At 30.4% G+C, this 12,708-nt stretch overlaps 2 protein-coding genes and 1 long non-coding RNA gene across 8 annotated transcripts; 1 reads left to right on the top strand and 2 right to left on the bottom strand.

Annotated features, from left to right (window-relative positions):
* Window positions 1-1,144: 1,144 nt before the first annotated feature.
* Window positions 1,145-1,861, bottom strand: LOC123710072. Its single transcript, XR_006753794.1, has 2 exons — window positions 1,647-1,861; window positions 1,145-1,535 (listed from the first exon to the last, which is right to left on the bottom strand). It is a non-coding gene; the product is annotated as an uncharacterized LOC123710072 (long non-coding RNA).
* Window positions 1,862-2,522: 661 nt separating this feature from the next.
* LOC123709237 lies at window positions 2,523-8,094 on the top strand. Of its 4 annotated transcripts, none has more exons than XM_045660374.1 (3): window positions 2,523-2,618; window positions 4,228-4,347; window positions 4,422-8,094. In XM_045660374.1, the coding sequence occupies exon 3, from the start codon at window positions 4,430-4,432 to the stop codon at window positions 8,033-8,035; it is 3,606 nt and encodes a 1,201-aa protein (XP_045516330.1). In that variant the 5' UTR covers window positions 2,523-2,618; window positions 4,228-4,347; window positions 4,422-4,429; the 3' UTR covers window positions 8,036-8,094. The 4 variants fall into 4 exon arrangements, with proteins under 4 accessions (XP_045516330.1, XP_045516333.1, XP_045516332.1 ...); XM_045660376.1 differs by lacking the exon at window positions 2,523-2,618 and adding an exon at window positions 2,645-2,786; XM_045660375.1 differs by lacking the exon at window positions 2,523-2,618 and adding an exon at window positions 3,035-3,053.
* On the bottom strand, window positions 8,082-11,209 carry LOC123709238 (chromobox protein homolog 1-like). Of its 3 annotated transcripts, none has more exons than XM_045660380.1 (6): window positions 11,092-11,209; window positions 10,619-10,702; window positions 10,247-10,370; window positions 9,974-10,120; window positions 9,488-9,666; window positions 8,082-8,914 (listed from the first exon to the last, which is right to left on the bottom strand). In XM_045660380.1, exons 2-5 carry the CDS (start codon window positions 10,700-10,702, stop codon window positions 9,488-9,490), a joined length of 534 nt encoding a protein of 177 aa, XP_045516336.1. In that variant the 5' UTR covers window positions 11,092-11,209; the 3' UTR covers window positions 8,082-8,914. The 3 variants fall into 3 exon arrangements, with proteins under 3 accessions (XP_045516336.1, XP_045516334.1, XP_045516335.1); XM_045660378.1 differs by having other exon boundaries at window positions 11,029-11,182; XM_045660379.1 differs by having other exon boundaries at window positions 10,995-11,145.
* Window positions 11,210-12,708: the final 1,499 nt, after the last annotated feature.

Here is a 12,708-nt window from a genome sequence, read left to right as displayed (position 1 = left end):
CCTATTTATCAATTTTATAACTTATCCTAGGATTTCGATTCGGTAGCGAGGCATATTAAGATGGGGCCATACGATGTATTTGGTTTGAATATAAAAGGTATATGTTATATCAATAAGTAAAAATAATAATATATCGTTTATTTGCAAAGAAAGTGGTAGGTTTAGAATAATTACAAAAAAACACCACACCAATCAGCGATTTAAACTAGGCATGCAATTACGTCATATTAATGTATAATTTTTTTTCATGAAGCGAAATTAATTTAGATTATTTTTATTAACTTTCCTTTGTTTTAAAAGTGTGCTTTTTACTTTAAGTAAATAAAGAATATCATCTGTATGGCTAATGTTCCTAACAATATTTGTGTCAACAAAATTAACTTGATAATGCAATATAGATACAATTTGTTCCGAGCGCGTTTATGAACAGTTTATATAAATTCATATCAATCATACAAATTAAATTTATAATACAACAAATACTTCCGTGGTAATTTCATAAATTGTTTGCACAGACTATTTACCTGAAAATTATGAACTTTGTATACTAAGTCAAAAATTGTCACCTATTAGTCTATTTTTAACCCCTTAACGACGTTTGACGTAAGGTACGTAACGTATACTGATTTTTATTTTTACTTGAAACTGTCAAAAAGTCAAAACTATTGCCATACTATGCCATATTTATATTTTTTAACATACGTTTGACCTAACCTTTAGAACACCCATTTATGTTGGCAACACTGGTACTTTGATGGAGCTCGGAGGTCCATGATATTCTTTAATTTGTACATTATATTATCTTGATTTTGTATCGACCAAGTCACCAAAATTAGCTAGTCGTAATATCGAGTACATTTACACATATAAATAAAACTTATATTCCCGTTTATATGTATTTGTATTTGGAAGCATATTTCGATGACTATGGATCGTTCTCGAATCAATCAATCGAACCTCTATTTAATGCATCACTAAATTATTTGGGAACCACGCAAACGGTAATCATGGTCTGATTAATATATAAATTTACTGGTGTGTTTATAAGTTATGACGTTACTATTGTGCTGGGACTTCGTGTCTCTTTTCTTTCCAATTATTTTCATTCATCAAACGAAATATATGAGAAATAAAAATTCATTCATAAGCATTAATTAAATATTCTAATTATTAAATAAATCCAAAACGTCAATAAATAGATCCAAATGTTTTTGAATAAAGAATGTTAATATTATCTGACAGACTTCCTACTCGAGGAGTTATAGATACGATCTCTTCCGACCTTTTGTGATTGACCGATATTCTGACCTTTATAACCGCACCTACCAGGCCCATTCCTTGGTTCTCACAAGATCTCTAAGTAGGTATTTAGTAAGTCAGTTATAATACTCGAATTGATATATAACGAAATAGCTCAAAATTCCAGATCCAATCTTTTGAGGAAAAATGGCACCACCACATTGTGAAACTATTGCAAAAATATATTCATTTCCAGGTTCCATGTCCAAAATCATAGTGGTAATTGATTTTCGTACCTAAATAAAATTTAAATTATATGCTTAAAAATATACTAGTAGATACCTGCTTTAATCAAAACATATTACGATTACTAATATTTCTGTTTTAGCCACATTTTTATATAATACCGTCGCGAAATTAAGGTCCCTTATAAAAGTTGTCAGCACCTATATATGTAAATGAACATCAATGTTGTCATGTTCATTTGATATTTAACAAACTGAAAATTGCTAAATAAGCATTACAACTCTGCACATATCAGTTAAATTTATATATAGGTAGTAGTTCGATTTCTATTACTCCTATGTAATTTTAGAAAACCATAAACCCATTGTAGCGTGAAATGTTTCAATTTATGTTTGATCGCAATATAGATATTTAAGTTTTCCATTTGATTTTGTAACACAAATTTGGACACCAAATTGCTAATCAAAAAACATTATAAATGAATACATTATAAATACAAAAAACGATGCTGTATAAACATGAAATTAATGTCATTTATTTAAATAGCTAAATAAATTATTCCTTCCAAGTGTGGATCTAGTCTATTCAATAGTAAAAGTAATTAAACCAACTGTCTGACAACACAGATGTTCAAGGTCACGGTGAATCCTTATAGTATCTTCAGTTACAAAATGCAGCCTGTCTTTAGCTTTACAAATACGAATACAGCTGAAAACTCGGTAGTACGTGTCCTGAGTGATTATTTGATGTATGCCTACGAAAAGTACAAAACCGAACAAATTATAGGAATGATCATAATAGAAACAGGTAGGTGTCTAGGACTACTACTACTTAATGTTTACTTAATTTACTGAATAGAAAAATATATTATAGTATAACGATCGTTTTGTTCGATCCGAATTCAATCTTTGAAGATGCTGTTCATGAATCAATTTTGAAATAAATGCATTTGACGGATCCACATGGATGGTCTGTCAAAAAGATTGGATCGTTAAATCATTAATAAGTGTCATATTAAGTATTGACTACTGACACCTGTCACTGTAGTCAGTAGTGTCAGGCCGCAGTCGTGTCCTAAAGTTCTTACTCCTTAGTCGTAGTATCTATATCATACACGATATTAGAGATTTACAGTAAGTACTTTTAACCTGTTTGAAATTTACGCTCCTAAGTCCAAAATAAAAATAAGACATTACGTATTCGTTCTCCGAATATATTATTCTTATTCGTAGAGAAGTATATTAGATCTACATTCCTTTTAGTTCTTGTGCAGTTGTGACGTACCGTAGATAACGATATAGGTATATATACACATATATAATAATATAATAGGTTGGAGGAAAGTTTCTTTGCATTTTGTAAAAAAAACAACATTTTTTTTATATAAAGTATTCAACTAAAGTATGCATGTACCATGATCATGATATGATCCCATTGCTATAGAAATTTTGGGGCTTCTGATGAAAATACCACGACAATTGGTTTTGCCATTCCTCTCGTGATGTTAACTTGACACTGCCTACAGAATTCTGAAGGGACCGAAACAGGTGGAAATCTTAAGGCTCAAGGTCAGGACTATACGGCGGATGCATTAACACCTGCCTGCCAAGCTCTCTTAATTTTTGCTGAGTGGCTCATGTGTCTTATCATGATGAAAAACCACTCCCATTCTGTTGATTAATTCCGACCGCTTTCTCTCAACTTCTTGCTTTAATCTCCTCAGTTGGTCGCAGTAGAGTTCAGACAGAATCGATGGTCCTATCTCGTCACAACTCACCCCACACGCACCCCACCACACACGTTGGTGCGAGTTAACCCAGGTTTCGCCGCAGTCTGTGAAGCTTGTCCAGCCTTTGCCCACACCTTTTTCTCACGTTCTTGTCGTATGTGATCCACTTTCATCACCTTACTCACATTATCAGCTTCTTCAAAAATGGTTCAGTTTCATTACGTCGTAAAAAAAGAATCACAAATCAGTAAACGGTTCATTAGGTTTATTTCACTAAGCTCGTGAGGTACACAAATATCGAGCTTTTTTGTGTACCCCGTTATTTTCAAATGCGCCAAAACTGTTTTGTGGTCAATTCCCAGTTCTTCATTTACGTCGTAACTAAGTGATAAAGTGATTTTGCTCCACTTTTTCAAAAATGGCATCCATTTTATCCGTAATAGGGAGACCAGAGCGACGTGCATCTTTGAAATAAAAATTTCCGGATTAAAAACGCTTAAACCAAATTTATACTACTCTCACAGATACTGCACTAGGTACATAAACATCGCAATTTTTTTTCGCGGTTTGCGTTGTTTTTTTTTCTTTTTTGTAGTAAAATTTTAAAATGGATCAAATTTCTTCATTAGATTGACTCATCTTGACAGTACGAAAAATAAATAAAAATCTCACATTTTTTAAATTTAAATTTGTAATTATCTTTTAACCAAAACCAGCCAGCTAGATAATAGTATAGCCAAAGACTGTTTCCCCAACCTAATATCTAAATTGCAGGCTGTGATTCAGTAATTACATATAGAGATTAAAAAGGTACATATTGGAATCTTATTGGGTAATGCTTATTGTTGCCTAATTGAATGTGTATCTTAATTGAGCTAGTACATTTTGGTGACTGCAGTATTGAGTATATCATTATAATCACTAATCAACTCTGGTAAAAGTGTAGATATCCATTTTAATTATTAAAAAAAATGTTTTCTAGAGGTAATATTTTTCCCATTTATTTGTTGTAGATAGAGAAGAAAATTTTCCTAATAGAAAACTTCTGTGGGTAATGTGGCATTTAAAACTTATTTAATAACGGCAAGGATGACATTTTTATTATTTAAACCTTACTGTATTAATCATACATTGTAAGTGTTATCTTGGTTTACTTAAATTTCTTTTTAATTAAATATAATGCATTTTATTGCATACTTTGTTTCAGATTAAAAGATGACAGCAGAACTACAAGGACATCATCTTGGAGCTAGACATAAGTATTTAAACTTATTGTCAAAACCGATTGATCAAGAATATGTCTCTTTCGAAAACATTGACATTTCTGCAGGTGACATTATAAATATAGTCAAAATTGATTTGGCCAGTAAAAATAGAAATATAAACTATATACTCATTGTATTACAATGTGAAGATATGCTCTATATTTCAAGAGCTCTCAAGCAATGCCCCTGGTTGATAAGTGACAATGGTTATGAAAACATCTTTAATCCTGAATATCTTCATAAAGTGTTATACCCTAAAATGACAACCAAGGCAGTTACAAAGTTAAAGAAATATATAAAACTCAACCTTAAGGAGTGCCAAAGAGTAGAACAGTTTTATGCATATGAAGAAAATGAAAAAGAAGCACTTGAGTGGTTGCCAAACTGCTCTCCAGAATTTATAGTAACAAATTTTAAGAAACATATATATCATGTGGATATCCCTCTGCTGAAGCGTCTTTGTGAAAAAACAATAGAAGCTCTAGAAATTTATTTGAACAGTAACATAATTTTTTTTAAAAAACAACAAGCATTGCAAGCAACAACTTTTCTTCTAAAAATTGACTTAAAAAAATATCTCGAACTTGTTGAAAAGGATTCTACACTCTGGTATAACTTAAAATTTAATAGCAATTGCACAAAATATATATTGACGCAAGATGCATCAAGAATTATGAATAACTTTGAGTTTTATTATTCAGTTATAGATATAAAAACTTTTTTGAATCATTTGAAGAAAGGAAATGTTAAACATTTTCTGTATAAGCTTTTTGAGGATAAAAAATCTAAAGAGAGAGGATTCATCAAGTTTGAAATGTTAGTAAACTTTCTCACAGCTATGCCGGAAGCTGACCGTTTGGAAACAGTAAAGCAAGTTTTTTTGGAGAAAATACATTTAATAGCAGATAAATGCCATCTACCAAAACCACTAAGAATTTCTATGAACAATTTATATACTTTTATGTATACATGTAAATGGCATTTTATTTATGACCATTACTGGTACCGTTTCACTTCATTTGAATTTGCTTATCCACAAATTATAAAAATAATTTCAAATGAAATGTCCGTTGAAGAGATAAATTCAATTGTAGAAACATTAATCATTGTAGCTGGCAATTCTGAAAAATACCTTACTGAATTGGTTGAATATTTATGTAAGAACTATAAAAATGGTGATCCACGCATAAAAAAATCTTTAATCGCTAATATATTAAAACACTCTGTAAGTTTAAATAAAAACACATGGGAAAAAATCAAAAATACTTTTATGGGTGAAATTTTAAATGAAACTGATGAGCCAATCTATGATGAAAATTTTGTTCAGTTGTGTGCAGAGTTAATAATAATACATGAATTAATTTTTAATGGAAAAATATCAGATATTATTCATAAGAGATTTAAATTTAATTCCTTAAAGACATATCGGAACAAACTGCCTGAGGAAAGTAGAGAAAAATTATTTGAAGTTCTTTTAAATTGGATTACCAATAAGATCAATATTCAAGTAGAACTAAATAAAAAAGAATATTTAAATAAAGTTGATTTACTTGATAGTGTTTTAAATTTGCTAAATGACTGGAATAAAGAACTTTGTGATTATCCTGTTATACTTAAAATGATTACAGATTTTGTTAAAGTCAATGAAGAAAACTCATGGGATATAGACTTCTCTAAAATATACAATAAAAACAAGTCATGGCGTAAAGATTTATTTGCTGTTTCTTTAAAAATGCACCCAAGCCAATCAGTACTATTGAATATATTGAAGCATGATCCATCTTTACTAGAAGGCTACTACTACACACACATTGAAAATAAAGTATACAGGAAAGGTATCTCCTTAGACCAATTCCACAAAAAACTGAAAATATTTTGGCCAGAATCAATATCAAAACAATTAGTACATACCTTTGAACAACAACTCAAAAGTGGTACCTCTAATAAAGCCATGATTCGTGCTTTATGTATATGTATGCCAAGAAACAGTCTGCTACAACTTCTGATTCAATACATCCCACAACAAGATGTCATAAATTGGGCCACTATTGATGAAGGGAACTTAAACATACAACAGAATTTGGCTATGAATATGCATGTAGCTCGTCCCCAACCTAGGCCAGAAATAGTCTTGGATTATGCAAAAGGTGATCATGTTGCCCATAGTTTACCTGCCCTTTATTCTATCTTTTATAATTTGAATTGGTCACAGTCTCAAAAGTTTATTCCTATGCTTTTAAATAAAAAAGTGTCTCTACAAAAGCATGGAATCCGTTTAGCATTCATAAAGCTTTTACCAATGGAAGTCAAAAAATTACTAACTGAAGTTCTTAATGAAAATAAAAATTTGACAATTAGGCATGTAGCTTTTACACTCACATTCAAAGTGTTATGTAAACAAAAGGACTCTGCTAAAATTCAGCATTTATGGCCTATTATGGATAATTTTTTGAATGATTTAACACACGAAGAAAACAAGGCAATTTATGATCTATTATTTCAAGTTGAAAACCTGCCTCGCTCTGTACAACCACAGTTTTTTTGTAAAGCTTATATGTTTCTCAAGAGTCTCATGACATCTAAGAAGGACTATTATGCATATATGAAGTATTCCTTTAAGAGATTATATAACCACGCCTGTGAAAATTGCAATCAATTACCTCCAGAATTTTTAAAAAGTATATTGTTAGAATATATAAATGAGCTTCCAAACAAAGATGATAATTTTCACAACAGTTCTAAAATAGAATTACTTTCTGCTTTCATACTCTGTTCAGATACAAAAGAATCATTAAGTGAGAAATGCCAATCGGTTTTAATACCATTTCTACAGAAATGTTTCAAGCATTGGAACAACATTAACAAAGATGTAGAAAATAAGGAAATTATAGATGAGTCAATGTACTTTGTAAGGCTTTGCTTTCATGAGTTTATGTACACATTTTCAAAGAATACTAAAAAATTTATATCTGAAAAAAATACAATTGTTCCTATAGAAGCATTTGAAATTATACAAAATGAGTTTGTAAAATTTATAGATACTACTTGCTATTACTTAACATTGACAATGTTACAACTTAACTATACTTTTTTAATTATTTTTGAATCTTGCAAAAAAGATGGAGATGATTGGGATAAAACTTGTTCTAGAATGTTGCCAGGAATGGCCCAAGCATTCAGTGATCATCTTAAAGATCACTGTAACAAGTATTTCACTCATGTGTATGTTTTATTTGAAATAGTGCTACATACTGTACTTACACAATACCTAAAAAAGAGCATGATTTTAGAATTTCTTAAGAATTTATTAAATTGTGAAAATTTTATTCCTTTGTATCTGGTAGTTATTAAGTTGCTATGTTACTATTCATATGAATCAGATGAAGATATAAATACTGTTAAAGATTTGCTTGGGACTATTTCTAGTCATACTTCACCTGAAGTACAAATACATTATTACCAGTGCCACAACATTCAACTTAAAAGCATTACAGAGTCTATGATATGTGACAGTATAAAGCAGAAATATGATAAGAATGTGCAGGTTGATTCTTGAACAAAATGGTAATCTTTAATATTTGTAATAAATAAAATAATTCATGTCAATACAATATGTTTTGCATCTTTTATTTTAAAGTCTACCTTAACTATGATCTATGTTCCAAAACGTAAATCAACTTTAATCAAATTGTCTAAGTCATGGTCTAATCGTAAAATTTATGACAGAAGGCGAAGCTATTTTTTTTTTAATTGACATAAGCCACTCAATTAAGTAATAAAATATTGGCAAAGTTAGAACATTAAAACTCATTTCAAATTTTTCAATCAAGATATGGTCAAACATTTAAAGAAATTATTAATAATATGATTAGCCCATGAAGCTAGTTCTTTTACAGAGTTCTAAACTCCATTACTAGTTAAGAAACATTCTGAAATATGACAGTTATGCTTAAAACTATTTCTTAAACAATATATGCTTAGCCAGCAATTAACATTAATTTGATATTGCATGCCAGATAAGGTAAAATATTTAAAACTTCGACAATGTCACCTTTACTATATACCTGTCTAAATCTAACATGAATATCGAATTACGAAAAATAACAGGCAGTTCTGTTAATTTTAACTTATTTATTAATTATTCATATCTAACCCAAAGAGTGAATGTGTAAATGCGATAGGCAACTTTTATTATCACAAGATAGTGGTGAATAATTTTGTGATAACAAATTATGCCTACCTTGTTTTCTACACTAGTAAAATACTCTAAATTAATGCAGAACACCACTTGATATTAAACAAGTCGTCAAGTAAACAATACAAAAATCATTTATATAAAAATATTTTTGTCACAGAACTTAAACCTAGGTTCAAAAGTTCAACTTAAAATAAATTCTTTTTTCAAATTTAAACATGACCTCTTCTATGTCGAAATCTGAAACAAAGTATACATATGCTTAAAGGAATGTACATTTTTCATGCACATATGGAATGAAATGTTACATTGTAAGCACAGCAAAATATCCAAAGTCAAGTTATTTCAAAGTTTTAGGTTGTTGTCTACGAGTTTCCTCCTAGGAAAACTCCTAACAGATTATGAAATAGTAATTATTACCATAAATGATATAAAATATAAATACTGTTTGCATAATTTTCACAATTAGGTGGTGCAGTTCCATCACAGAAAATGTTATTATCTTATGAGTAAAAATGTTTTACATAATGTGGAGATTAAACAGCCTATAGATTATTATATATTTTTTTAAACTAATGGCCACTGTGATATACTTGGGATGTGTGTGTATATATTTAGTATGTATCTATAAATTAACCCACTTTTAATAAAAGTATTAATTTTGTCTAACCATAACTTATATATTCCCAAAGGCTATATTATCGCATGAACTTATACAAGCAGGTTTCTGCACTACAATGCATTATAATGATATATATTACAATTTGCAATAAAATATGTTAAAAAGTATTAAAAATGTTACAAGAAAAATACCTATTCATCATTATTGCCCTCATCTGGTGCTGGAGTGTGCCATGTTAGCCTTTCTTCATAGAACTGAATCACAACTTGTGGGCATCGAACATTAGCTTGCTTAGCTGGTACAAGATCTGCTTCATCAGTGCCTTGCCACTTCATGAGAAACATCAACTCCCCACTACTGTCAGTAGCTCCTGAAGTTCAACAGTAGTCCATTTAATCGAATAATAATTTATACAAGCAAACAGTGGTAATATATTTAATTTTTTTTTAATTGTTACAAATTAAATATCTATAATAAAATTATATTTTCATAGCTAAACTGAACCAATATATAATAGCATATATAAACCAAGTTATAAAAAACTATTATACACAAATGACAATCAGGTTTATCTCATAAAACACTATCATATTGTCAGCATATAAGTCAATTATTTTCAAGAAGACATCAGTCTATTTGTATCTAATTACATTTAAACAAGGAAATAAACATCTTACCAATAATCTTTTCTGGTTCTAGACCTCGATCAAAACCCGATGCTTTTTTGTCATCACTCTTACTCTTTTTAGCTCCTTTTAAATCAGGTGTAGCAGCAGATTTCCTCTTCTTTGTATCTTTGTCTATTTTCATTGCACCTTTTCCTTCTGCAATAATAAAAAAAATATGAATTTACTAATTGAAATTGGTTGAATTACCAGGAGTTCAAAATCCAAAAGGATTTTCTAACCATTCGTAAATCAAAAGGATATAGTGATATAATATGCGTTTACCTGCTTCCTTTTTCTTTCTTGCTTCTTCAAAGGTCTGAATTAAATCTGGGCAGTCCAAATTTTCTTCAGGCTCCCACGTGTTATCAGCATCACTGTAACCCTTCCATTTTAAATAGTATTCAACCTGAAAAAAGTTACAATCAAAACCTCTTAAGAGTTTAATGTCTAAAAAGGATTTCTTACAACAAGTAACAAATTGTTTTGTTGATCATTTTACCACAGACAAGGGCACAGAAATACCATACCATCTAAATATAATATAGAATTCTACCTTATACTTATAGTTGGTCACATAATAAACATTGTAACAAAAAATCACGCGAATTCTAGAACATCAAATAAAATGAACCATAATAAACTTTTCAGCTTTACCTTGCCATTCCTTATACGTCTGTCCAACACTTTTTCTACAGAAAACTCTTCTTCGGGCTCAACACCATCTTTCTTATCAGCCATCTAAAAGTAATATTATATGAGACAGACTAATAGTTGATTGTTATTTTACTTCTAGTACAATGTGTCAACACCACATCCTATTTATATCTTTATCTTCAAACCATCAAATTTTATGAGGTTGTAATAGGCAATTAGCAATAATAAATGATTTTGTTAAATGTTTGTAAATAATTTGGCATCGGAAACACCTCGTGTTAGCTTTCCCCGCCATTTTGGCTGTAGTAAGGAAGATAAATTTTAACCACCAATTGTTTTTTAATTAGATTCGCAATATTGTAAACAAGGTGTATACCAATGGTGTAAGTAATAGAGATAAATATACGAACACTTCACAGTTGCTTTTTAAATATCAAACTATCTAGTATCTACACTTCTTCCAACCGGCTTACAATTTACATATATCGTCCGCTTTCTGTTTTCACTTTTCAGAGTTCAGTTTACACCACACTCCACAGATTACATATTAGCACAGACTATATATTCACTTCAACAATCATTACAAGTATATCTAGTATGCTAATCCATTATCTTTCTCAATTCGATGTCATCTTCAAATTTTTCTTTAGTTTTCGTTGTAAATTCTGCTTGATAGCATAAGCTAAAATAACTACTCCCTCGCAAACTACTTCCGTTGACCTTTTTTCTGACCGCTAAAACGCAGACGGTAGTTAACAAACGAGCCAACATGCCAGGAAATGGAGGGTAAATGCGCCCGGATTTCTACTTTACTCGTAGCCCCTTTTTCATCCTTAACATAGACAAGTGCTGTGTGCCTACACTTCAATAGGAAAAAGCAAGTACTTAAGACATAAAAGGCACGCTCTAAGCGAAGGTAATCATATTTGTGACCTGGGGATTACCTTAGACGGTAAACTAAACTTCCACCTACATAATAGTAGGAAACGCTATAAAATGCAACTGCAATCCTTTAAAAAAAAACCAGCAATATGATTGCTAATTAGAATGCTCGTGTGCGTAGTACTCTGAAATACTGTAATGTCATGTAGAACCACCACTATGAAGTCCAAACAGAAAGGGTGGAGGACATGCAAAGGCTTTTTATTTGTCACTTGATTTGTAAAGTAAACTTGCAAAAATTAGCCATGGTTACGTTACGTTGCACAGTATATAAATAAACGTACAACGTACGTTGAGTGTACGTTCTACGTTTATTTATATACTGTGCAACAATATGCTGGACTCATCTCATACGTATAACAAACAATTATTAAAATGCGTTTTTAAGTTAAGGCCAGCATTTATTAAATATTGTTCTAGTTTATTAATAATAAAGTTGCATGACTGACATCTTATCATTATAATGTGATCAAATAAAGTCACTTTTATCGACTTTAATAAATGTATACGAACAATTTAAGCAAAAAGCATTTTAATTTAATAAATAAGTTAACGATTACCAATTGAGTAAGCTCATGATTGTTAATTAGGTGACTCGTTTACGTATACACATAATGTATATAGAATTTCAGTCGTCTCCGTCGACGGAAGTCCAAATATTTGATGAAGTTAAAATTAGTAATTAGTAACAGTTACATTGACTATGTCACTGTATATATCGCTATTGTGCATTTTAATTTTAAAACCTTTATGCGCTTGGCTAGGTCCTAGGTCAGCTGCGTTATCTTCATAGTAAAACGTTGGCCCATGATCAATTTTTAGATTGCTCCAGTCCAGAATCCAGAATTTGAAACGGATCCTATCAAATTAAGTCAATATTAAGATTTTTACTAGCTAGTATTAATACCGCTTAATCGCAGTCTATATGAGTTCTTAGATTTTTTGGATCAGTAACTGATATATTCAAAACATATAGCAAACAAATTCTTATTTTGAAGTTCGAATATAACATTGTCTTGTCAGTTTGTGTTACTAGTTAGGTACAATGCGTATCGAAATAAATTTGTCTTTTATTAAATATTAAGCAGATGAATCGATTTACAAATAATCATGGTCCAAAAGATCAATTTCTAAAAAACATATGTTTT

The sequence above is a fragment of the Pieris brassicae genome, chromosome 5 (genome assembly GCF_905147105.1).
Source record: "Pieris brassicae chromosome 5, ilPieBrab1.1, whole genome shotgun sequence".
Classification (NCBI taxonomy): domain Eukaryota; kingdom Metazoa; phylum Arthropoda; class Insecta; order Lepidoptera; family Pieridae; genus Pieris; species Pieris brassicae.
This window is presented reverse-complemented; position numbering and strand designations above follow the sequence as displayed.